General features: G+C 42.5%; 1 protein-coding gene and 1 long non-coding RNA gene across 6 annotated transcripts in view; one reads left to right on the forward strand and one right to left on the reverse strand.

Moving 5' to 3' along the window:
• LOC110341504 overlaps positions 1–7125 on the reverse strand; it is a 9531-nt gene extending 2406 nt beyond the window's left edge. The window contains exons 1-2 of the long non-coding RNA XR_002383473.2: positions 7068–7125; positions 359–551 (exon numbers count right to left, since the gene is read on the reverse strand). This is a non-coding gene — a long non-coding RNA (uncharacterized LOC110341504). The remainder of the gene's footprint in view (positions 1–358; positions 552–7067) is intronic.
• Positions 1–19301, forward strand: part of Lhx9 (LIM homeobox 9) — a 20483-nt gene extending 1182 nt beyond the window's left edge. Inside the window, exons 4-8 of one of the 5 annotated variants that reach the window (XM_040738765.1) lie at positions 5264–5382; positions 7194–7396; positions 8436–8791; positions 14356–14561; positions 15633–18171. In XM_040738765.1, coding sequence (XP_040594699.1) covers positions 5264–5382; positions 7194–7396; positions 8436–8791; positions 14356–14561; positions 15633–15890 — 1142 coding nt within the window. In that variant the 3' untranslated portion in view covers positions 15891–18171. Of the gene's footprint in view, positions 1–4485; positions 5383–7193; positions 7397–8435; positions 8792–14355; positions 14562–15632; positions 18172–18591 lie in introns of those variants that run through there. The other 4 variants (XM_040738767.1, XM_040738764.1, XM_040738766.1 and 1 more) reach the window with 4 other exon arrangements.
• Positions 19302–26176: the final 6875 nt, after the last annotated feature.

Below are 26176 nucleotides of genomic sequence, written 5' to 3' on the forward strand. Positions count from 1 at the left end.
AGACAGAGAGAGAGAGAGAGAGAGAGAGAGAGAGAGAGAGAGAGAGAGAGAGAGAGAGAGAGAGTCCACGAGCATACCTTCCTTCATTAATGGAAGGATCGTAATCGTCTTAAAATTGACCATTAGCTTTGGAGGCTGGAAAACATTTCTGCTCAGGACTTCCTGGAACCTGACCCCTCCGCCCATCCCCTCGCCGCCAGCTTTGGCTCTTTTCTTGAATGCCATTGACTTTCCTAGAGTCTAGGGTCAGGGCTGTGGGCAGAGGTCAGAGTGTCTTTGGGCCTGGAGAAACACAGGCATAAGGGACTTGGGACCCTCGGTGGAGTTGCTGAGACTCCGCCTTGCTGGAAGCAAGTACCTTGTAAGGCTTGAATGGAAACTGGCTTTATTCACATTTGGTCGTCGTCGTTGTTCATCCCCAATGTATTGCGCTGCGTAGAATTTACCGTTTATTGGGGGAGGGGGAGACTCCGAGGGCCACAGGCTCAGCAAGCTTCACATAAAAGGGCTTCAAGTTTCAGAAGCGTGATATTCTAGACCAGGTGGGAGTCCTGTTTGGGATGAGGGGGAACAAGATTCAGAAACATAGGTTTGGAGATAGCAAGCAGTTGACACTGGCCTTTGTGGCCGCAGGTGTTCAGGCACTGAGTGTAGACTTGCCCGGCCCGGCCCTGGCCCGGTGCAAACGTCTGTCCCTGAGAGCAGCAGGCAAGGGGGCGGGCGGGTGTAGCAGCTGGGCTGTAGCCCGCCCTTGCCGGCCGAGAGCAACATCTCCCAGGCCTCCAAGGATCCTGCAGCCTCAACTCTGAAGGCTCCACTGAATTTGTCCTGAGGAAAGCTTTACTGATAGGATCGAATCAGAGGTGCTCTCTGAAACACAAGACTGAACCTGCCAGCATCATTTTGGGAAAGCTTTGCTCATAGAAAGATCTGCTGTTCGGAGAAAGGTTTGGTGACTTGCGGGCCATTTGCTCACCTCTAACCGAGAGCAGCCTGGTCATCCAAGGCCGAATGGCGCCACCAATGAAAGCAGGACTCCTAGCTCCATAGCACCACTGATTTCTCTTAGCTGTTGGGATAATCCTCACCCCATGCCAAGATTTAGACATGATCTCCAAAAGCTTCCTCTTTCCAAACAACGACATTCTTAGGATCTGAAGGAATGGCCTAACTTTAATGGCCAAACTTGTGAGCATTAGATTATGGTCACCAAAATCCAGGTCTAAAGAGTCTTCGAGTGTCTTACAACTAAATGATGAGCCCTTTGCTGGGTAGTTTTCTCTTCCGGAGCCTAAAGCTATGCAGCTATCTGAGTAATTCTGGACATCTCACTTTTTTCTCCCCTGGCCTCTGAGGAGTTAGACTGAGCCAGGGACCTCTTCCCAGGTAAGACTGCCAGAGCCCAGACAATGGCTCTTCAGTCTCCTCTGCCCTCATGGGAATCTGGTACCCTAAATCTAAAATCTCCAGTTTTATTAGACAGACTCCCACTCTGCTGAAAGTTGTAACAATAGTCCCATGGATAGCCACAGAACAGAAAAGAGCACATTAGATTGCCTATGCTGGTGGGGGTGGGGTGGGGGCAGCTGTGCCAGGCTAGGGTTCTGCCCCATTACCTTTAGTATTACTTTGAATTTGGAAAGAAGACTCCAGATTCTAATGGGAGCCTGGGTCAGACAGCCACCACACCGTGCACCTGTCCCTTTAATGGAGGCAAGGTCTTCATCTGTGGAACTGAACTTGTTAGTGCTTTGACTTTCATGAAGAATGCACTGGTCATTGAGCCTAGAATTGGGGGAAAGAGACCAACTCCCTGGGTAAACGGAGTATTTTCACTTTGCAAAGCTGCCAGGGTGCCTTCCCCGTTTAAGCCACGCAGAGTCCTTTGAGTGAAGAGGAGGATGTGAGATGGGCTCTTGAGCCCATCTTCTTAGAGAGCCTAGACAAAAGGTGAGAGCACTCCTGTGACATGCTTAATTCTTGGGTTATTTCTCCCCTCTACTTCTTTAGGACTTCTTTTTGAGCTCCTAAGTGTGAGAGGAGTGTGGGCTGGACCTATGGGGAGCTATGTCCCCAGAACTAACTCCCAAACTCCAGCAGACCCCTCCCTGCCCCATCCCCACCTTTCCAAGGACATCTGTATTCTCAGAGCAAGAAAAACCTTGGCAGTTCACTTCTTTAAGGAAGCGACCAATCCCTGTGGGCGCTGGATCTTATAACTTGAGTTTTATAAGAAAGAGCAGTCCTAGCTAGGTTTCAGCTAGGAAGCTGATTACAGGAGATGCTTTACCCAACTTGTCCTGATAGATGATTTAAGGACCTGTACAGAGGAAGTGGATGGATGGATGGATGGATGGATGGATGGATGGATGGATTGATGCAGACTGACAAGATGTCATTGTCTAGTTTCCCTGGTGATTCTTCCCAAAGCCATGGCTTTTTCTAAAAAGGCCTTTTAAAGCTTTTTCTTCATGAAGTCCTGATGGGTTTCTGTTGTTTGTTTGCTTATGTTTTGAATGTTCTTGCTGTTCAGGACCAACACCCAATAACCAAAGCCAATTCCAAACACTCATATTTGAAAGTGAGGAAGGGTGTAGGGGAGAAACTCGGCAAAGTGGACCACCGTCTCATATTTACTTTGTACTTCTAGCCTCATTGGGTTAATTGAGTAGTTCTTTGGTTAGCTTCCCCCCCTCTCCTCTTCCTTGGGCTAAGTCGGTTTAACTGCTGACATGTATGAAGGCAATCTGCCCCTTTGTAAGAGGACCTGCTGTCTCTGAAAGGGCCCCTGCCCCCAGTCCCTCCTTGGGGCCCTTCCTGTGTGTGTGTGTGTGTGTGTGTGTGTGTGTGTGTGTGTGAGACACACACACACACACACACACACACAAGGGTTTGAAGAGCTCATTGATTTCCATCCAAAGGGGCTAATTACATTACTTACAGTAAATAGCCGTCCTGCTGTCAGGTAAGGCTGCCAAAATGGGGGTGTGTGTCTCTCCAGCTTAGTTCACTCGATTGGCTTCATTTTTTGTGTGAAATTGTGTTTTATGAGCTGTACTCTGGTACCCAGAGGACCTTAAAAGCATCCATCCAGTCTGCAAATAACATTATTTTGACCCCGAGGGGGGGAAACAGTGGAGGCTTGAGTTTCATGGAAGAGGCACCCCAAAGAGCCTCTGAAGGTGAAGCTTTGGGACAGGAAGTTAGGCTGCCACATCAGGGTGGTTTCCTCCTTCTCCTGCCCTCCCTTCCTCTTCCACTTCCTTCTCATTTCCCTTCCTCCCTTCCATCCTTCCTATGTAGCCCTCTCATTCGCACTCATCATCCTTCGTTCTTTTCTTCCCTTCCTCCGATACCCCTTTCCCCCAGTTTCTTCCCAGCTTTCCCTCCAGACTGTGTTGAAGCTCCACGTGGAACTTTCACGGTGGAGGGAAGCGGGCCTGCTGCTCCGGGTATCCAGACAGAAACCCCAGTGGTCTCTAGAAAGAAGGCAGAGTAGTGGGGAAACAGAGGCTGGCAACCACGAAGAAAGGGCTGAGAGCGGCCAGGCTTTCTTCTTTTTCTGATTAAGTTCCCGCGGCTGCGCCTCACTCCGCGATCCTAGGGGTTTTCTGGCCGTTTCAGTGAATCCACAATATCCGAGTATTGTGGCTACTTTTTAATGGGACCAGAGGGAGGGGAAGGGCCGCACTAGCAAGAACAGAGGGCGACAGAACAATGCCATCTCTTGTGAAGAGCAGTCTGCTATCCAGCCTGTTAGTTCTCACCTCCCCGCCTCCACCCTGAGCCCCTTTCACACCCACCCAAGTGTGCCGAACGCCAGCAGCCAACACCTCGCCCAACCCGGCTCGGGCGCCCAGCTCACCGGAGTCCTAGCCTATGAAAGTTGACAAATTCCAAACGGGACACTAGAATTTCCACTAGTTTACCTTCAATCTGGAACTAGTTAAGAGTCAGTCCTCCATGGTCAAGGTTCCGTTGAATATCCAGGTCTACAAAACCATGTCCTGTCCTCTACACTCAAAAACTCAAATATTTCAGAATAAATATATGTATCTTCCCACTCCAAAAGTAATACTCGGAAAAGTAGGTTCTCCACGCCCCCTTTCACTTTGGAGGACGCCTCGGAGTCTGGTGGTGAGTAGACCACCGCCAGAAGAGTGCTTTTAAAAAGTGAGTGGAGAAGGAAGGGACAGGAGGAAAGAAGCAGGCATTAAAAGCACCGGTGCTGGGAAGTGCTGCTTCTAAGACTGCGGGATCGGTGACAGCCTTGTGAACTGGGGATTTGAAAGTCTGCAGATGAGAGGGAAACATAAGGTTTGCAGCCCATCTTCTGTGTGCCCTGGGTGGGGGGGGGGGGCTGATGAACTGGGAGCAAATGAGGCTAGTCCTCCCCCCAGCTCCATCTAGGACTCGGACAATAAGGGCTCCTTTAGTCCTTTAAAGCATGACTGTGGAGAACTCTTGTAAGGATGTGTACTTTGTGTGTGTGTGTGTGTGTGTGTGTGTGTGTGTAGGCGCGCGTGTGTGGTGGGGGTAAAGGCCCCCTCCTTCTGCCTCCCTCTTAGTCCCCCACCCCTTTGTAATGTTTGTCCCTGCTTGCCCATCACCAGGGGGGTTGAGAGGAGTATGACAGGTCTTTGTTGTCTGAATAAAAATCCGTGGCAGCTCCAGGGAGAGGACTCCTCCTACTAAATTATCAAAAATGGGCTGGCTTTAGTCTCTTAACAAATTGGACACAGCTCCAGCAGGAGCAGTCCCCAACCCAACCTACAGGCACTGGGAACTTGCTGGCAGCCGGGGACCGCTGGATATAGCACTTCGTTTTCTTTCTTTGTGTTCAAAACTATTTTTCTTTCTTCCTCGGATTTTGTTTTCCTCCCCCCCCCCACCCCCGCGGCAGTTGTATCCCATTAGTAACTCGATCTCTCACTGCAGTAAGATTCTCCTGCTTTCCCCTCCGTCCGCGTTTGTTTGTTTTCTGCACATCTCCTTCTGGGAAACGCCAGACCTCCCCGCCCCCCTTTCCCACCGCTTTTTTGCCCGGGTCTTTCCCCTCTCACATAGATAGGTCTATTTCCACTCGGTCGTCTTCTTCTTTTCTCTCTTGCCCCTGTCCCCGCGACTCTACGCTCCTTCACCGCGCAGCCCTGCGCGGTCCCCTTTGCTTCCTCACGCGGATGAACTGAGAGCCCCAGGCGAGCGTTTATGGAAATAGTGGGGTGCCGAGCCGAAAACAATTCGTGTCCTTTCCGCCCCCCAGCCATGCTCTTCCACGGGATCTCCGGAGGCCACATCCAAGGCATCATGGAGGAGATGGAGCGCAGATCTAAGACCGAGGCCCGTCTGGCCAAAGGCACTCAGCTCAACGGCCGCGACGCGGTAAGGACCGCCCCGGCGCGGCGCTGGAGAAACTGCGAGTCTCCGGCCTGCCCAGGTTGGGGATGGCGGGTCCCGGGGGCGTCTGCCTGGGGACGCTCGCTCACTAGCTTTGCTTGAGAGGTCTGTTTGCTAGGCAAGGGTCCCTTTCCGAATCGAATCGCGGTGTCTGGGATGCTGCGGTCCAGAGTTCACCAGTCTTTGTAGCGGCTGATAGCGAGCACACAGGACAGACAGCTTTGGAAGGAGCGGGCGTCCTCCCTGCCAGCCCCAAACTCCAGTTTCTGGTGACTCGGCCAGGCCGGATCCGCCGCCGCGAAGGCAAGCTTTGGTGTAGGTACTAGGGGTCGTTTGCCGGCTTGGTGTCCGGGACAGGCTGGAGCCGTGGAACCCCAGTCTCTGGGATGGAAAACCAGACCTTCGGAGTAGACCCCAACGCGCTGGTCCGTTTCCAATTCGAATATTCGGAACTCAGCACCCGAATCCAGTGATTGCTAGGGCTTCTGGCATGCCGCTTCAGTTACCCTGCTCACAAAATTGCGCTTCTCTTTTTTTATGGGGAGGGTACCTTGTGTAGCTGGATAAAAATGAGAAGGAGCAACCCCCCTTTCCCCGATCTAAAAGCAGGAACATGAACTCTACCAACCCAAGAGAAGCAATCAGCCACAACTGGCGGTCACTATTCGTAATATTAGTTATGTCTTTGTGAAATTAATAGGAATTTAAGCATTTTCCCCTTCCCTTTATGAACTGGAGGGAGAAAACTACAGAGGTCTGCGGAAATGATTCTTGGCGAAGTGTTGTGTAGACCTTTCGTATCACTGCTGGAAATTGTAGCTCAAACTGACCCGAGACGGTTCTAGCCGGTCATCGGGGTTTTGGGTCTCGTTAAACAGCCCACTATAGGCATTTGTACCATAAATTTAGTAAGAACCCACTATCCGAGTAAAAGGTGAAACTTCCCGTGCCACCAAAATGAATGTAGTAGGGGAAAGTCCGAACTAATTCTACTAGTCTGAGGAAAGGATCCAGCCAGTAACTTCTTTCCATCTTTCGTGACTGTTTTACCTAAAAAATAAAAAGCAGCAACCAAATTCCACTGGGATCCTTAAAGTGAGTTTTACCGCCATAGCTAGCCTCAATTGGGATTTAGGTGGGAAACTTATTTTGGGAATCAAATTTTCAAGAGAAAGACATATGTTGTTTATGCTGGATAGAGAAATGAGCGAGTATACAGAAAAGATTGGATGAGAGTCCTTCCTTCAGGACAGACGCTTCACTTCCTTAAGGGAACAGGGCGACGGCCTTGAACTTACAGAAAAGCAGCATCTGCTAAACGTGTCTGAATCACAGCAACGCCGGCCAAATCCCTTTGCCTATTAAAATTCAGAAAAAATAGAATTATGGCGTTGTCTGTGTAAAAGAAAATCGGTATGCTTCAGAATTCCTTCTAATTCTCTACAACAGCTCTGTTGTTCTATTTTGTGCATTGCTTGAAAAAATCACACACAAAAAATTTACCCTTAGCTATTATAATTCTGGAACGCTTATCAAAACATTCTCTAGGTTCTAAATGTCTGGGTGCTTTTAGGGTCTCAGGGCCAGGAGGACCGGGACGCTGGTCTAAGCAAACCCCTAAGAAAGGGAACTGGTCTTTGAAAAGGGAGAAATTGGGAAGGTTTACCCACTTTTGCTTTTGTGTGCTGTGGCCCTTGGTAGGATGCGCTCCTGCGCTGGGGACTGCCCAAAGCATCCCGGGTTGTGCGGCAGCGCCCCGCGACCCCCATCAGCCTCCCCGTGTGCTTGCTTCACAGGGCATGCCCCCGCTCAGCCCGGAGAAGCCCGCTCTGTGCGCCGGCTGCGGGGGAAAGATCTCCGACAGGTACTATCTACTGGCCGTAGACAAGCAGTGGCACCTGAGGTGCCTGAAGTGCTGTGAATGTAAGCTGGCCCTGGAGTCTGAGCTCACCTGCTTTGCCAAGGACGGCAGCATTTACTGCAAGGAGGATTATTACAGGTACTCCCACCCCGCCCCCCACTCACACCCTCCTCTAACCCAATACACCTGGTGGAGCCACCTGCGGGAATCCGGAGTTGCCTCACCGTCCCGTGGTTGTTTTTTGTTTGTTTGTTTGTTTTGTTTTGTTTGTTTTGTTTTGCCTGTTTTGGGTTCAATTATTTCTGAGATGGGGAAATTCATTACATATGCCTTAAAGCGTGTGCACCCATTGGTGAGGATGGGCCAGAAGGATCCCAGGGAGTAGAGATTTTTTTTTTTTATCAGGGTTTCCAGGTCTTCCCAGCTACACAGCTCGACCGGCCGAGAAATCCAGGAAAAGAGTAAACGCAGGTCTTTGGCGAACAAGAGTTTTGCTGTTTTGTTTTGTTGGTCCCCCTTAAAGTGAATTGGCCAACTTCTCTATTGGCCGGGACAGCAGCAACCAAGTGGATGATGATGATTCTGTAAATGACTATGGAAAAGTCACAGGAGCTACTGCTCCCCGAGGCCAGTCAGGACCGGACTGAAGAAAACAAAACCCAACAAAACAAAACAAAAGCCAAGCAAACAACAACAAAACCAGCAGCTCGGGAAAGGTTTGCCCCTGTGGATAAGACCTAGCTGCCCTCTAAGTAGAAGTAGGGGGATGCTGTAAGAGTAGTCTTTCCTACCAGTTTCTGGGATAGCCAGGAGCACTCAGACATACAAGAGTGGTACTATTTTATCATCGACAAGGCCAGGCTTTTCCTTTGGCTTTGCAACTTAATAATTTCTTTCAATAGCGCTACGAGCTGGCCAGTTCAGAGTTTTGTTGGTTTGCTTTTTAAAATACATTGAAGCTAAGTATTTCTTTTGACTTTCATGTAAGGATGCTTTTGTTCCAGCTCACCAGAACCTGGATAGGTCTCTGTGCAAATAAAGCTGATATCCAAAGTGGTCCTCAGCCACTGCTCTCAAGTCAGTCTTTGGCCCCTGCGGTCTAAGCCCAGCGCGCTTTGAATGGGAGATAGGTCCTCCTTGCACCAGCTGGAGCCCTGACTCTCCTGTTTGCTTCCAGAAGGTTCTCTGTGCAGAGATGTGCCCGCTGCCACCTTGGCATTTCTGCCTCTGAGATGGTCATGCGCGCCCGAGACTCTGTCTATCACCTGAGCTGCTTCACCTGCTCCACTTGCAACAAGACCTTGACCACGGGCGACCATTTCGGCATGAAGGACAGCCTGGTATACTGCCGGGCACACTTCGAGACCCTCTTGCAAGGGGAGTATCCACCTCAGCTGAGCTACACCGAGCTGGCAGCCAAGAGCGGAGGCTTGGCTTTGCCTTACTTCAATGGCACCGGCACGGTGCAGAAGGGGCGGCCCCGGAAGCGGAAGAGCCCAGCTCTGGGAGTGGACATCGTGAATTACAACTCAGGTGGGCCCCAAACCTTACCCGCCCCGCCCCGAAAGGAGGATTTAGCAGAGCTGGTTCTGCTCCCAGGTCCCCTGGCCAAGACTGCCTTGCCTAGCATAACCCTGTTCTCTCACCACAACCCCCTCTCAGACCGAGGAAGAAAAAGGAGAAAAGTAAAGGAGATGCAAAGGGAGAGAAGATGGGTTATTGGTTATTGAGCTTGTGGAGAAAAAAATTTTTATAACCATGGGGCTGAAGTGACTTCCCCCAAACAGGCAAAGCCAAATCCTTGTTGCCCATTAGTTAATGAGCCCATTAGTTTCTGGCTCTCAGTTGGAGCAAAACAGCCCCGGGGCAATTCCTTTGTTGGAGCCAAATTATAGATCCTGGAGGAGGTTTTCCTAAATAGTTAATGGGGGGAAAAGAAAGACTTCAGAGCCCTGCTCCACTCTGTCTGGAGGGGGCAGAGGCTGTGGTCACCAGCCCAAACTTAATCAGCAACATAGTTGGCAAGGGTATTGAAAAACTGAATCTCTGATCTTGGCAAAGAGTGACAGGAGGGTGGGACTCAGTCTGCCCAGCTGAGACAGCTGTGCCTCTGGAGGGTCAGGGTATTCACGCAGCCTCCTGACTCTCTGCTTGATAGATAGATCATCAGGTCATCTGGACCTCAGATAACCAGAGACATTTCTTGGTCAAGTCCACTGGGGTAGCTCAGTGCTATCTCAGGCTGCTTGTCTGCCCTCTGACAGCCTTCTTTGCTCAACTCAAAACAGAGTGCAGGCAACAGCCCCCAAAGATTGCCTTGTTTTGGAGGATACACCCATCATTAGCAATCCGCTTCATACCCATGCACCAGTTTCCTATTGTGCATAGCCTGTCCCCACCTCCCATCCTTGAGGTCAGTCTGTTGGCAGACCCTGAAGACCTGATCTCTTAGAGTAAACATAGAGGGAAAACTCAGGCTGATTTTGGGTAGCCTAAGGAATTGAACTGTTCTGACTTCCCGTGCCTTGGCCCAAGTTGATTCGGGAACTCAGCCCACAGGGGACTTGGGCTACTTGAAGAGACACACTGGCTAAGTGTGAGTATCCAGTACTTAGCATCTTCTAGTTTCCAGTGTCTGGAGTGGCGTATGTATAATAGTGGAACAATATCTTAGTTAAATGATGTGCCCTAGGTCACAGACAAGGTGAGCATCTGAACGGAGAGTCCTACTTGGGCTCCAGGGTTTTCAGGGGTGCTTCCCAGGCACTATGCTAGGTTGTTTCCTGGGATTCTTTTCCAGATTTAGAGGAATCCCGTCTGGGTCTGGGATGGAGCAGAGAGGTGGCATCTCAGAGAGAAAAGGGGACCGCATCTGTCTCTACCAAATTCACATCTGGGCAGTGGCTGAACCAAGGGAAAAGGGCCAACACAGAGGCTAAGGGCAGGTCTGTGTCTGACCACAAGCACAGCCGGGATTGGCCAAGGGCACAGCAGCTTTGCCTGCACCCTGCCCTGGGGCCCCTGCTAAGCTGGGGTAGGGCTTTGCCTAGGGTCCAATTGCCCACTGCACACTCCATCATGTTTTTTGATACATGGTCCTCAAGGCAAGACAGGCAGGACACTAATTGTTCTTTATTAATAGAAGATGACATTGGAATTTCCAGCCACTCACCAAGGCCTGACCATTCTACTGAGAGAGGATGGGAGCTGAGGAGAGAGGAGGGGGCAGGGGGGAAGGGAACCAGAAATGGGAAGGTGAGGAATGGAAACAGGGTTTTATACCACTAATGGGAGAGAGAATGATGCCAGCATTCCATGGAATCCAGAGGGGTGGGGGTTTCTCCTTAAACTGGGAGCAAGCTTGGCTGTTGGTTTGTTTTATTTAATCTAATTAGTGAAATTTGGTTTTGTCTTGCATCTTTATGTTAGATGGATCCAAGAATCTTTCAGAATAATAGAATTTAGTGTCTCTTAGTTTTTACTTTTCTGAAGACAGAGAAGTAATAAAGCTGTTTGGATTCTTTGTTTGTTCCTTAGGGATGCTCAGTCTCTGAGTACGTTGTCCTGTTCCTGGACAGCAGAATAGTGGCCCAGGCTGCCCAGCCCACTGCAGTTTCTTAACACCCACACCCTTTCCTGGATGTCCCCAGGGGCACAAGCAAATAGTACATATTTCTTTAAGACTAGGTGAAGATTGCCTGGAGGAATCGATTTAACATAATCTAAGGAAAATCACCCTTACTCACACACACAAAACATGTTTATGATTCTGATGGCAGCTTGTCACACAGTCAGATGGGGCAGGGGTGGGTCGAGTGAGATGGGTGGGTCAGCAAGTTTAAAACATCAAAATATAGAACATATAAATCACCTACGTTTTAAGCTCATTGGTTTGTAGCATTCTTTAGGCTTTCTATTGCCATTTCTGCTGAATGTAAAGCTTCATGAAGAACAGCATTAATTGGATCCAAATAAATCCACACAATGAGTTTTAAAAAACTTGGACACAAAACATGCGCATTATCCAGAGACTGTCAGAGCCCATGAAAGTTGGCAGAGATGAGTTAGTGCTAGCCATGGGTTAAGTTTCCACTTCTTTCTACATACTCATCAAATTATTCAGGCTGATAGCTTTGGGAAAGGCATAGGCAATTTATCTGAAATGTTGGATCGGAAATAAAGCCCTTCAGAGGTGAGAGGGTTCAGCCTAGGGTAGACAGCCCCTATTTGGCTAACTGACCATTGACTAACAAACTGGATTTTTGCTACCCGCCCCCCCAGGTTCTTTCCTCTAAACGTACAAGATTCCTTCTTGTTAAATTAGCCTGGCACTGACCCCTAGTGGTCTCCCAGGAATTAGTTAATTCTCAGAAGGTTCTTAACCCTTCAGAAAGGAAACTCCTTTCAGATAGGTGACCATCTCACTAGCAATTGAATGTAAACCATTTAGCTCTTCTTGTTAACTTCAGTAACAACAGATGTGGAGTTTCAGGTGGGGATTTGAAGCAATTTAAAGAGAGTTATTTGCTCTTATAATTCAGGAGGAAATATCGTTAAGGCTTAGGAATGAGGGAAACACAATCATTTGCATGTTTCCATAAAGCTTTTGTCATTAAACACAAGTAATTTAGGATAAGCTGATATATTATGGTAGAAATAGGTTTCTCTATCAAGTTTTATAATGTAGGTGCAAACATAATCCCATGAATATCATATATTGTAAGAAACCCCTGATGCCCATGTTTTTACACTCTGAATTGTTATGGTAGCAACAAACCCAATAATTCTTTCTAATGTACTAAAGTGCTAAACTGTATTTGCAATGAGAAAAACCAAATTCAGAGTACGTATTTAGAAAAGCAATTTCCTAAAATCTTATTTTAGTTATTTTTTTCCTTGGATTCATTTCACATGATGGATAGCTAGATAGCTAAGTTGGGAATCATATTCATTTGTAGGAAATGTTACCGTGGGAGAGGCAGCACTAAGCATGAAGTTGAAGCTTTTGTCACAATTGATATGTTATTCAGGAAAAGTTGCTCACAAAGGCTAGGCATGCTATCTTGTTTGAAGAAGCCTCCAACGACTGGAATGTGCCTCCTTGAGCATTTTGCTGAGGGTATATTTGCAATCTGGCTGTGAAATATGGCTCAGTTTACTGGAAATAGCATAGTTTTATAGTCACAAGATGCTGTTGCATGCACTTGAGGATCTGAAAGTGCAATTCTGCAGACCATTTGAAGTTGACATATCCCCTCTGGGATGAAATAGGGTAAAATGTAAAATATATTCTCTCTGTTATCTGTGGGTATATGTTTCCATTCTGCCAGGCCTAGAAGTTTAAGATCAAAGTTTGACAGTATATATCTGACTTGGATACCATCTCAAGTTGAGTTGACTTTGTATTAACATAACTTAAAAATTTCCTGGTGGACAAAAGGTTTCAAGAGCATACTTGCTGAGTTTGTAGCCTTGTTTTTGATTTACGGACTCCAAAGGAGAATTTGATAACAGCCCTTCCCTCAGAGAACTCGCGGTCACCTGCTCTTTTGCATGACTGTCTTCTTGTATGATTCCCACCTTTGTGTGTTAGGATACACAAAAGTTCATAGTTCTTCATTTTATTATATTTAAGATCATTTCTCATTAAATGAGTCTTGTTTGAAGTATATTTCCTGGTTGATGACCACAAAATTGCATATATGCTGATTTCTGAGCACACATATGCATATCACATTCTGATTTGCTTAAAAAAATCTGAAATTCTAGCCAGAAGCTGGCAGACAGTGAACATTTTAAAAAACAGGAGAGGGGTAGTATTAAGAGATGTCTCACTTCTTTTAAGATTTAAGCTTTTCCTTCCGAATGACATGATCAGGTTGATTTTGAATAATACACTGTAGCACAGAATGGTTAGATGTGAAAATACATCAGGTGAATATATGAAATTAGGGTCTAAAGAATCAAAGACGGCTATGTCCCTGAATTGCAGAGGTGAGTAAGTCAGTAAATATTTAGTAAAATGTTTTCATCTTGTTGTCGTGTCTTGTGCAAAACCAGAAACTGGCTTTAAATATGATGAATTTTTATACCTCGAGGATGAGGACTTTTTCATTGGTTTAAAAGACTGACTGATTTTGCCCTTGGTGTCAAAGAGGCTTTTGCAAGAGCAGAGAAGATACTGCCTGCCCACTTACTGCCAGGGCTGCCAGTGGCACAGTTCATACCTGACTCACACACACCCACAACACAGGGGACCAGGATGGTAGAAACCATCAGTTTGTCTAAACAGTGAGCTGTGGGGAGTGCTTCAGGCATGAATGAATGAGAAGACTGGTGACATTTTCTTTCAGAAATATTCACTAGAATACCTCCAAGGGAAAACCGTTTTCTGCCTGGCAGAGCTCAAGCTAACCGGTTATAGCTAAAATCCTTCAAATACAGTGTTCATATGATTCTCTAAGACATTCAAAAACATGTCATTGTCTCACGCCTCCTCATTTTCCAACCACATTTTTATTCCTGCTTGAGAAAGCTCCATAAATAAAAGGAAAGCTCTAGGTTATGCCTCAGTTTCCTGTGTGTGTGTGTGTGTGTGTGTGTGTGTGTGTGGACATGCATTGTGCTGCTAGATAGTTTGAAACTTGAGACCTGACATACATGTCTGCCACATTCATCATGACAAAGAATAGTGTCTTGACACAGTACGTGGCAATCCAGAAACAGTCAAAATGTCAAATAACAGCAACAACAACAATCGTGAAGGTGGACACATGGGAGCAGATCCACATAAACCGCCAGCAATGGGTTTCTGTTTCTTCTTCTTCTTCTTCTTCTGTGGTCACTCTTACTCCCTCCATTTCCTGGAGCGTCAAGCAGAGATCAAAGGTTTTATCTTATATTTTCTATTATGTAAATCAGCTGTATCCAAATAGCCTAGGTTAGCTGACTGTAGTCGGTGTCATCTTGTGGAGATATCACTTACCACTGGGCCCACAGCCTTTTGCTGTGGGATGACAGCAGCGTCACACACCCTACGCCGCTTAAGCCAATGTAGAAGTTTCCACTGAGTTGTTGTTTGTTCACTGTTGCTGCAGGAGGTTGTAATGAGAACGAGGCAGATCACTTGGACCGGGACCAGCAGCCTTATCCGCCTTCACAGAAGACCAAACGCATGCGAACTTCCTTCAAGCACCACCAGCTCCGGACCATGAAATCCTACTTTGCCATCAACCACAACCCGGATGCCAAGGACCTCAAGCAGCTTGCTCAAAAAACAGGCCTGACCAAAAGAGTTTTGCAGGTAAGACACATCCATCATTGGCTTTGTGTATATCTCCTCCCTTCCCCCTTGACAGTGACTAGTTCTCTTCCCTAATCACCTGGAGACATGATATTTCCGGTTCTGCTTCCTAGTAGTCTGTTTCCATAGTTATCTTCCCACAGGGGCTTCCTGGAGGGTACTCAAGGAGATGTCCAGGACTCAGGTTCTCCCTACAGATGGAGATGTGGGCTCCAAAGCTCCATTGCTGTGTAAATGGCATTGGCTTTATTTAAACGAGTGTTGCCTGTAGAAATGCCCACTCACACTGGGTTTAGCGTACTAGTTTCTAAGGATCTGCAGTCCCATGTCTACAAACTCTTGGCAGCTCACTCATGTTGGGACCTTCCAAACTCAGGTGGCCCGCCCCCAGCTCTTGAATAGTTGAAGGTAAGGCTAATATCTCAGCAAGCAGTTGGATCAAGAATTTTTCCATTTTAACAAGCTGTTATTACTAATCCAGAGTTCTTCCCGGTGTTGAATTGCCCCCCCGACTTATAGTAAGGATTATAAAATGATCCAAGGTTGCTATGAGTGACCTGTGATCTCCCCCTCAATGGCAAGTAGCAGACATTTTCTGTTCTCTGGCTGTTTGGGGTCTGTGGCTGGGTAGAGTATTACTGTCTGTAGTAGAGCATTTGTCAAGTGTCAGGCTAGCAAACAGCTGGTGGTGTTCCCTTCATGTGAGTAGTGCCTACTTTGAGACACTTGTAGTGACCCTGTTTCTCCCTGTTCTTTTGAGGGATGATGGTGTATTTTCCCCTAGTCTCTATGCCTTTGTTTCCATGGTTTCTCTGCTCCAGCAACAGTTATCCCAAGTGCACATTTACTGCAGGAATATATGTACAGTTAAGAGAGAATAACTCTATTCTATTACCTGAATTAGTCTGTCTTGAAAGAAGTAGAAAATGTCCACTTTCTTTCCAAGAAAAAAAATGATATTTAAAAGGACAAATAGAGCAAAGAGAAGGAAAAAGAAAAAGAGAAAAAAGGAAGAGAGAGAAAAGAACTTAAAAAAAATCGATAAAGAAATCAATTGGGATTGGTTTGCAGGTTTGGTTCCAAAACGCACGAGCCAAATTCAGAAGGAACCTTTTGCGGCAGGAGAATGGGGTTGTTGATAAAGCTGACGGCACGTCGCTTCCGGCCCCGCCCTCAGCAGACAGCGGCGCTCTCACTCCACCCGGCACTGCGACCACTTTAACAGACCTGACCAATCCCACTGTCACTGTAGTGACATCTGTGACCTCTAACATGGACAGCCACGAATCCGGAAGCCCCTCACAAACTACCTTAACGAACCTTTTCTAACATTGGTTTTTTATTTTTTATTTTTAAAGGATTCTTCCTCTTTTTATTATTATTCTAATATCATTATTTTATTATTTACGAGACTTTTTTTTCCTTCTCCTAACCCACAAGATATTTGGGGAATAAAATAGCAGCTTGGTGTGTAGCATCTACACCACTTGGCTATGAGTTTACAGTATTGTTGCTTTTAAGTGAACGTATTTTGTCTACAAGGTGTACTTGATCTTTTTTCTTTAATCAGGTTTTTGTTTTTTCTAGTTGGTAGGGGGAGATTTTGAATCATTCTATTAAGTGCCTCTTAAAATTGTATGTTACTTATTTCCAGAATTTCAAAGGGATAAAAATGGATGATATTATGATGGGCAAAGCATATTCCTGTTTCTGTGATCAAGTTATTAATGAATCAGACACTGTTAATTGTTTTTTAAATCTTATAATTTAAAATTTTCATATTAAAAATTAAAGACAAAAGTACTATTACTGTCTTTTTTTATACCTGAACTATTAATTCAGGTGAGGGATATGATTAAAGGAAACATTAGCATCAATTTTAAATAGTAATGATTAACTGGGTGGGAAGTCTAACTCAGGAATGTAACTTTTCCTATTGTTAGGGCTTTACACCCCCCATTTTACTGTTTTTCATATTTAAAAAAACTTAAACTCCATGTGTATCCATGGAAGTTACACTTAAAATGTGAAATTCTGTATTTTGAACTCCTACATTAGAGAGAGAGAGAGAGAGAAAGAGAGAGAGAGAAAGAGAAAGAGAAAGAGAAAGAAGATGCTTTTTAGTCAGTGTTTGAAGCTATTCATTTTACTTAACCTTTTTTTCCTGGAGAAATGGAAATAAGCAAAATACAATTTTTTAAGAAGTAAAAAAGTTGGCATATATTAATTAATAATTAATTGGCTTCAGCTGTACCATGATATTGTATCTGGCATTCTACATAATGTCTTAGTTTTTTTAAACCAACTTAGTAAACTAATACCAACAATGAGAATTACTTGGTTTTTCTTTATTTTTTAAACCAACTTAGTAAACTAATACCAACAATGAGAATTACTTGGTTTTTCTTTATTTTATTCTGGCACGGGTTGATTTATGTATAAAAATCTTTTTAATATTACAGATGTGAAGTTATAAGTCTTAAAGTAGATAAACTCAGAAGCCTTGTGGATGCTGATCTGAATATATTTCCTAGTTTACAGCAGCATTTTTTTTTCTTTTAATTTAAGGTGAAATCTTAATGGTCTGGGCAGTGGTGAATGTTCATCTATCTGCTTCTGTTGTAGTTAAAAAAATCAACTAGATTGTGGATTTCCTAAAATAATAAAGAAGTCAAGATCTATGTCTTGCTTTAGTGGATTGTTAAGAATGACTTTGCACATACTGTCCACTTTTTTGCACCCCTTAAATCTCCTCTGGTGGTCGAAGTGGCTATTTAATAGATTTTAAAGGTGCCCTTCTGGCTGTATAAATGTGTGGTTACATATCGACAGTTCACTGCCCACATTAAAGTGCATTATTGTAACTTTTGCTCAGGGTCTTTAGAAAATTAGCACAGAAAGTAGCTTATTTTTTAAAAAAAAGATGATGGAAGAGAAGTTAACACTGTAACAGAAGAAAAGTGTGATCGCCATTATATATTTAGCAAGTGTGGTCATCTTCTATGGAGCTTAAATCTTGACTTTTCATATTTCTCTTACATTTTGGGCATTTACCACTAACCAGACCAAACAACCTTGTTAAGGCTGAGATCTTATTAACACATTTTTACAGGTAAAATATCGATACTTAGAAATTTTGTTCTTTGACAGAACAATATATGGTACTACAGATCTACTTTATTAAGTAGACTAATTATAACTCAGTTCTCCTATGTGCCTTATGATATAACTTGGAAATAAGTTTGTGAGAAATCAGGATATATGTGTTGTTTGTTAAATTAACTGTTTTAAGCCCTTTGACACCTCACTAGTTTTGTACTGTTTTACCTCTTATTTCTGAAACTCTTTTTATGGTGTATCCTGTTAGAGGGGACAAACATGTCATAGAAAGCAGTTGTGCACTCTTTCAAATATAGTTGATAAATCCAATAATCTTATATATTGAGCTTCGTGTTTATAGTACAGTAAGTGGTCTAGCAAAATTGTCCATGTTCCTTTGTTTATTGATAAATGCATTGTATAGAAACTATTTCCCCTAAATATTTATGGACCAAACAATTGTGATATATCCTATTAAATTTGTGTGAATAAACCATTTTGAATCTAAGGAGTTTTATTTCCCATCAGTTTTACTTGTATTAGTATGTTTTCAATATCTATCTGTAAAGGTTAAGAAATAGCAGCACAATTAAAAAAATCAAAGAGAAGTAGTTCTTAGGTTTCCAAACTTCTGATTCATATTAAATACACACACCATTGTATATAAAATGTGATTAAATCTCGAATTACCACTAAATATTCTTGTTTATAATAAAAGTAATGCCCCACTGATTTGACTCAGTTCAATTTTTAGAATAAAAATAAATTAGCAGATCCATAGTTGCATGAAAAGAAACCTTAAAGATGATTAAGATTTAATATCAGGTCTATTGAGCACAAGTGGATATTTGTAAATCTAAATAGAAATTGCAGACCCCTAAAAGCCAAGTTGCTCTGTAGTTAATAAATTGTCACTATGATTTTTTTTCAGGGAGAACAAATCTTGGGGCATTACAGCCAAACATCCCGACGTTTGAAAATTCCCTAAAGTATTAAAAGAAGGGGAAAAGTTTGATCGGAAATCCACTGCAGTGAAGACAAAGACACTATTAGGTTATGATAATCATACATTTAAAAGTTTATTGAACCAAAAGAGAGAAAGAGAGAGAGAGAGAGAGAGAGAGAGAGAGAGAGAAAGAGAGAGACTTAAGTGTCATTTATTGAATGTCAACAAAACTTCTGTTCTTTATGATGTCTCACACAAATAAAGGCATAACACCATGTGGTTTAATCAAAGAGCGAAATAAACCATGTAGAAAACCAGAGAAACCTGACAATAATACGCCCTCCCCACGTTTGGAGAATTCTATTACTGAAACAATCGCACACATTTGTCAAGCACAATAACTGTAAAATAAAGACCCAAAGCATCCATTTCATCTGCTTGCTAATGTGTATCAGTCCTATCTCTTAATGTCATTTTTCCAACTGTAAATTCAAAGAATACCTTTTCCTTGTGAATGAGAGCACAGGGACCAAGCCCGGTGGTTTTCGAATGGCTGTCTATAATTCCTTTTTAAACAGAAGGCTGTGCATGCCCTTCCGCATCCGTCACCTCTAGTGTACATCTCTGTAATGATGACTTTGCTGTTTCCTGTATGATAAATAGCTTTCATTAATAAACATTTTATTTGATGCAAACATAGTTAACTTTATGTTAAGCACACATTGTTGAAATTAATTTTGAACACTGTCTTAAAGAGTCAGGACAGTACACTTGCAGCCTGTTATGCCCAAAGTAAGTGGGGGGAGGGAGCAGACTAGAGAATTAGATGAAATTATTTTGTTTGATTTTAACTTCTATGGCTTATTTTCATTTATTGTTTTCAGTGTACACATGATGAAAATAAAATAGTAAGTCCAAATTACAGCAAAATGGACATCAGAAAAGTTATTATCTAAAATCTCAACAATCTTTTTTAGATTCTAGGGTAACATAGATTCTCTGTGAGTTTACATGTTCACTATGCAATGAGAAAATTTATTGAAGTATATGAGTATATTCTGAACTCTGACATTTAGTTCTGTGAGTAGTTCAGGTTGCACAAGGTATCAGAAACAAAGGATCAATGGGGAACAAATATTTAGGAATGAGGTTTCTTTTCATCATTAAAGGGAATACTTGAAGAAAGAATTTTGTAAAGCTACTCTTACTTGCTCTATATCCAAAGCACATGTTAAACAAATTAGCATATAGAATACTTTCCAGAAAAATTTCCCTATGAAATTTTTATTATGTACAAGTAAACCCTATGTAAAGGATGTAAGTTTTACGAATGATAGGCATTTTAAAAACTCACTTATATTTATTCTCAGAACTTCGAATGTTTTCTCAAACACTTTCATTTCCTGAATGCTAAACAATAAAGAAAAGGTGATTAAAGGTCAAGTACCAAGTAAACTAACAATGCACCCAGAATGCACCGTGACAAGTGAACTACTTTGAGTGATCATGGAACATGTTGGTTTTGTCAGTCACTTGGATGTTTTTGCCTCACCAAAATTCTCATCCATAGCGCTGGCAACCTGAATGGATTTTCGAACACATTTTCAGGCAGTGTGTTGAAATCTCGGTCCTGTAGGCTTTGCCTTCTTTTCCTGTTCTGTCACCTAGGGCAGTTTCATTTTGAAGTATTTTGGAAGTTCGCCTGGTTTTTGCAGACTTTTAACTATTTGTCTGGTATGTGAAATGTGGGAAGAGACCAAAGAGAGAAAGAACGTAGCTGAAATTAGACATCTGAAAAAAATAATACAAATTTGAAACAGGCACTTTTTTTTAAGAAGAGGAAAAGAACTCTAATTATGTGAAGGGAAGTGGAAAAATCACGTGACACAGGCTTGGAAGGTCCAGCACACTTTCCTACGATGTACGACAGTCTTCAGTCTGGGCAAGCACATTTAGTGTTTGGCATAGATTAGAAGACTGAGGACATTTTAGATGGATGCAGGACACCAAATTTTATAGCTTCTACCTCCCCAAATGCCTAGATGAATCTAACATCTGGCAAACTGATCCTAGGAACAAAAACTCTTACCGACAATATCTGTGAACTTTGATTAATACCATTGTAATACTGACTTAACGCAGCAGGTAACTTTTTGATACTTCAAATAGAGTAAAACTTCATAACATAGAAACCAAAGCACACAGCTCTTAAAGCCTTGGTGATTTTCATTACCTAAAAATGCCAATAGCTTTACTCAGCAGAATCCCAGTTGAATTCACTGTACAGTTTTCAGAGTGAAAGCTCTTTTACTAGCCACACATGAAATGGCATTGTTTTCCATTGCCGTGTGCCTGCAGAGAACACTGGCGTGAAACATCAGAGATGGAAAGTACTGGGACAAAAATGTGGCATTCTATCATTTTAGGATTTTAAGGAAAGTCAAGAGATAATGCTGTTATAAAAATATAAAGTTTTGAATAGAATAGAGTTTTGTTATTTCCCTTTAAACTGTGTTACTAGCACAGAAGCCTCAATTGTAGAAAGATTACAAACTGTCAAGGAGATACAACACCTTTTATACTTTATGGTCACTAGCCATCAGGGGGCAATAAGGACACTGAGGTTTAGTCTAGACTAAATAAATAATGTTGCATTTTCTTTGAAACTGCATATAGAGAAGTTTTGGCCTGTTTTGACTTGTGGATGAATCTATTTTCTATTTCTAGTAATGAGAAGTCAGTTTTGAAGACTGAAATGAAATACAGTGGCCAAACAATAAACCTCTGATATACAATTCTTTGCTTAACAATGTCAATAATTTGAAACAGTCTCTTTAGATTTTGCTATTGATTTGTGTCTTTTTGGATCATACTTATTTTGTCTTTGTAATATTTTTCAAATTAGAATGATTTCCCATATTTTCAAAATAAAATCCCAAGGTAAAATATTTTTTAATGCTTCCTGGGATCATTCCCATTTTATTTTTCTGGAATTCATATAAAAAAGAAACAGTTCAGAGCTGTGAATGATGCTCAATGCTCAAGGAGGTCTCTGAAGAGGAAGTAAGCAATAGAGTGATTGGCAGGATTCATTTCCTTGTTAACTATGTTGCAAAATAAATGTTTCAAATCAGACGGCATCCTCTGCTTTATACATTTCTTTGTGAATAGTAACAACAACAACGAAAAGTAACCACCCCAAACATGGATCCGTTGACAAGTTTCTTTTCTTGTGGATTGTTAATTTTTGCTTCTTTGCATTACATTTTATCTTGTGCCAAAGTGACAAGAAACAGGCAAGGATAAAAATTCAGGTATCAGCCATGGGTATTAAGTTCTGGTGTCTGTTTCTGTGTCCCTTCAGGTCACTTGTTAGAAGCATTAGGAATGTTTCTTTCCTTTGGACTTTTTCTGTTTGCACTGTGCATGATCTCATAAATTACTCTGAAGAGTACCTGGATACCTTTTATGGTTATTTGAAAATAAAATTTGCTACAAATAAGTCGCTTTGGTTTCTGTTGATTCATATCATGTGTGAATGTGCTAATTTTTTATACTTTCACATAGAAACAGAAAGCTTTAACATTTGAGGATATTTAAATTGTTATTAGTGGCAGACAAACAAAAATGAAGAAATTCAAAGGTGAGATTGCCTTTACTTTATCATATTCATTTTCTTCTTTTCCTTTTCCAGAGTAGCAAAAGCCACAATGAGCAGTTAGCTTTGACTTTGACATTGAAGGCTTTCGAGAGGCTGTATCACTTAACGTTAGATTTATTACTCAGCAAACTTTAATTCTGTAGACTAAATGCCCTTTATGAAGTGTGTTTTTTTTGAAAAGCACAGAGGTATTTCAGGATTTCAAACAGCTGTTTGAATTCTGAAGGCAAGAATAGTTTCTTAAAAGAAAAATGGTGGGAAATTCTTTTAAATGTAATATTCATAGAATTTTTAATAAAGTAAGCTAGATACTAGACAATTTTTAAAGAGCTACAAAATTGTTATGAAGTAAATAATTAAATGATGGAATTTATCTATGCCAAAAATTGGGATAGCTTACTCCATAAAATATGATCACAAAGTTGCCTTATTTTTTGTATGCATATTTGCACATTTCAATGACATGCACATGTTTATATTTTCAATGTTACTGATTACTCTTAAATTCAACAGTATTATCCTGTTGTGTGCATGTATATATATTGAATATCTTATTTCTATTACCTATTAAAACTAACTGTTAATGAAATGCAAAGCAAACAGTTAAATAATGACAATTATTTGATTCAGGTGACAAGCATATTTTCACTAAGTAACCTGTGCTTATGTTCTTACACATTTGGTGACAGTAATTTTCTGGGTTCTGTGTAGGTTACTTTTTTCCTTCAGCTTGGCCATAACTTTTCCGTTAATTGGAACTTCTATCTTTTGTTGTTGTTGTTTTTTGTTTTTTCTTTTGTTTTTGAAACAATGTTTCCCCGTGTAGCTTTGGAGCCTGTCCTGGGACTAGCTTTGTAGGCCAGGCTGTTCTCCAACTCACAGAGATCCACCTGCCTCTGCCTCCCGAGTGCTGGGAGTAAAGGCATGGGTCACCACCACCCAGCTTGGAATTGTTATTTTGAACTATTATATTTTCAACTAAGTTTGATCAATGTATACATTTCAATATAAGTAACAAAAGGAATTTTTCTGTTGGAAGCAATAGTTTAATTGACTTTACTTACTAAGGAAGACTGTAGAGAAAAAGTTACTATTACAATACCAAGACAATATTTTGATTTAAAATTAGAATTATTAGTATATTAAAGTGTTCAGACATCAATGAGTTCATTATTAAATATGGAACACAAATTTATTGACTTTTGCACATATATGGATCCAGAAATAGTCACAGTGTCATTTTAAATGTGCATACTATGCAAGAGAACTGAGAGGCTAACCAAGAGACAGTTCACACATAGGCAACTTGAATGGATTATGACGTTCTTGTTATAAATACTGGTAGTTAATTTTTCTTTAGTATTTTCCAACCAAACTCTTACTAGAGACTTTACTCTTATTTATGTATTTCTTTTTAATCAGATATGCATAAATTTATAGAATCATTCTGTGTTGGAAGAAGTCTTACTAGATTGGAGCAAATTCATCCATTCATTCATTCATTCATTCATTCCCTCTTTCCTTACCTTCTTCCTTTGTTCTTTCCTTCATTCCTTTTCTTCTTTCCTTTTTTCTTAGGCAGGCCCTCATATATTTTAGACTGGCCTCAAAATTGAAATGTAGCTAAGTATTACCCTGATTATGAGATCGATCCTCTATCTCCATTCCCAGGGTACTGGAGTTACAGACTTGCATCCCAGTTGCTGGTTGTGGAGCTTTGAAAGAAAATGGCCCCCAAAGGAAGTGGTACTATTAGGAGGTGTGGCCTTGTTAGAGTAGGTGTGATCTTGTTGGAGGAAGTGCGTCACTGTGAGGGTGGGCTTGGAGGTCTCCTTCGCTCAGGCTATGTGGAGTGTGGGAGACAGTTCACTTCCTGTTGCCTGCAGATCAAGATGTAGAACTCTCAGCTCCTTCTTGAGCACCATGTCTGCCTGCATGCCACCCTGTCCTGCCAGGATGATAATGGACTAAACCTCTGAAACGGTAAGGCAGCCCAATTAAATATTTTCCTTTATAAGAGTTGCTGTGGTCATGGTGTTGCTTCACAGCAATCGAAATGCTAACTAAGACACAGGGCTTGCATATGTGTATGCTGAAGCTCTGCCTTTTCTCTCATTTCTTGAAAAAGAAATTACAAAGATAGTTGTGTATTGTTTCTAGTTCAGACACTATTGCAGTCTGCTTTGTTTTGTGTGCCAGGCATTGAATCTAGGGCCTCACATATAGTAGGCAAGTGCTCTCCTATTGAACCACAAGTCCAGTCTTTAGTAAGAGTCTTCTTTGAAAGAACATTGATGATAAAAGTTTCTGAAGATAATTTTCCTTAATTGTTGGTGAAGCAAGTCATTGCAGCAGCTTGGCAAATACCAGTACCTCTTAGTCATTGCTTTGAAGTGTTGCTGAAGACTGCATCCATTTGGGAGGATTATTGCAAAGTATACATGGTTATTACTTCATAGAATTTTCTACAGCCTTTATCCAGCATATCAGTTACCACTGCTTTCTCAGAAATTCTTTGATCTGGCTTTTTGCTTCTATTTCTATTGCACTGTGAAACCACCTTCCTTAAACTACATGATCATTCCTCACTTAAAACATTTTCCCTATCTTTATTTACGTTATCTCTTGTGCCAGATTTTACATCCCCATGACTTGCTTCTCTGGAGAACTGCTTCCCTGCAGGCCTTGTACCTGCTGTGTCCCCCCGCAGCTCCGCTGACTCAGAGCCAGCCCACCAGTCAGGCCTAGGAGCGTCCCTGGAAACCACATTCTTTCCTAAAGGTTCAACTTTCAGTAATGACTCCAAATATATTTCTTGGGACATTTCCATCTAACTATTGCTTGAAGGGTGAAACTCAAGTTTTCTCTTTAGAAAATGTCTGGAGTTTTTTCATTCTGCTAATGGCATTTCTGATGCTTCCTGTAACCATCCAAAGTAGGAGTAGGCAATTTCTCCAGAACTTTCTCTTCCTCCTTTTCCTCCTAAAACTATTTCATGTTCTATTGTCTCTATACACTATCTCTGACCTAGGTCATATCCTACCCATGTTTGGCTATTCCTCTTCACGTGAAGTCCTGAGTCAACGTGTGTTGTTTGATGTCAGCACAGCCATATGCCTTAGCCCCATGAGAGTGGCAAACCCTTCTCTGGGTGAGGCTCAGAGGGAGACTCAAAGCTGTCCTTGGATCTGATTGTGAATGTTGACCTTATGTGCAGAAAATCACCATAGGTTTTCCCCTAACTGTTTATGGACTGAGGACTACTCCCCTTCAGAGATGGCTCCTACCTACATTAGTTAAACCTGCCTCCTTGTTCAGCTGTATGTGATAACCACGCCTCCTTCCTTTTTCAGCTGTATGTGATAACCACACTTCCTTCCCTGTTCGAACTGTATGTAGTGAACACCCTGAGATTTTGGGATGCATGCTATTGCTTCTCCATCAGAGAGACAAGACCACCTGATCCCAGTTTTATGTGTGTCCATGTGTCTGTCATTTCTTCATCCCCTCAGTGTTCAAGTTAGGTCAATCCCTGGAGCCATGCAGGACACAGCACCTCTCATCATCTTACTGATCAGCGTCAAGCTTTCTCCAGCTGGTAGGAAGGCATTGTCATTAGGGAGCTATATGATGTGTTCAGATATTTCAGTGCTCCATGTCCCCACTCTCTGCTCTCCGTGAGAGTACAACCAATGGTTAGAGATTTTTAATAGGTTATATGTCAGTGATATTGAATACTTTCCTTGATGATGTAGTACTATGCCATGCAGGAGATGGTGAGCTTCGTCTTCAGGGATTGTAAAGGGGCTTCACTTTCAGTTATTTGGGAAACCAGGAAAGCTTTCCAAATCTATGTATACCCAAAATAGCATAAGCCAACAGACAATTAATAAGTAATTTGTATCACAA

The sequence above is a fragment of the Mesocricetus auratus genome, unplaced genomic scaffold (assembly GCF_017639785.1).
Source record: "Mesocricetus auratus isolate SY011 unplaced genomic scaffold, BCM_Maur_2.0 Super-Scaffold_100676, whole genome shotgun sequence".
NCBI lineage: Eukaryota > Metazoa > Chordata > Mammalia > Rodentia > Cricetidae > Mesocricetus > Mesocricetus auratus.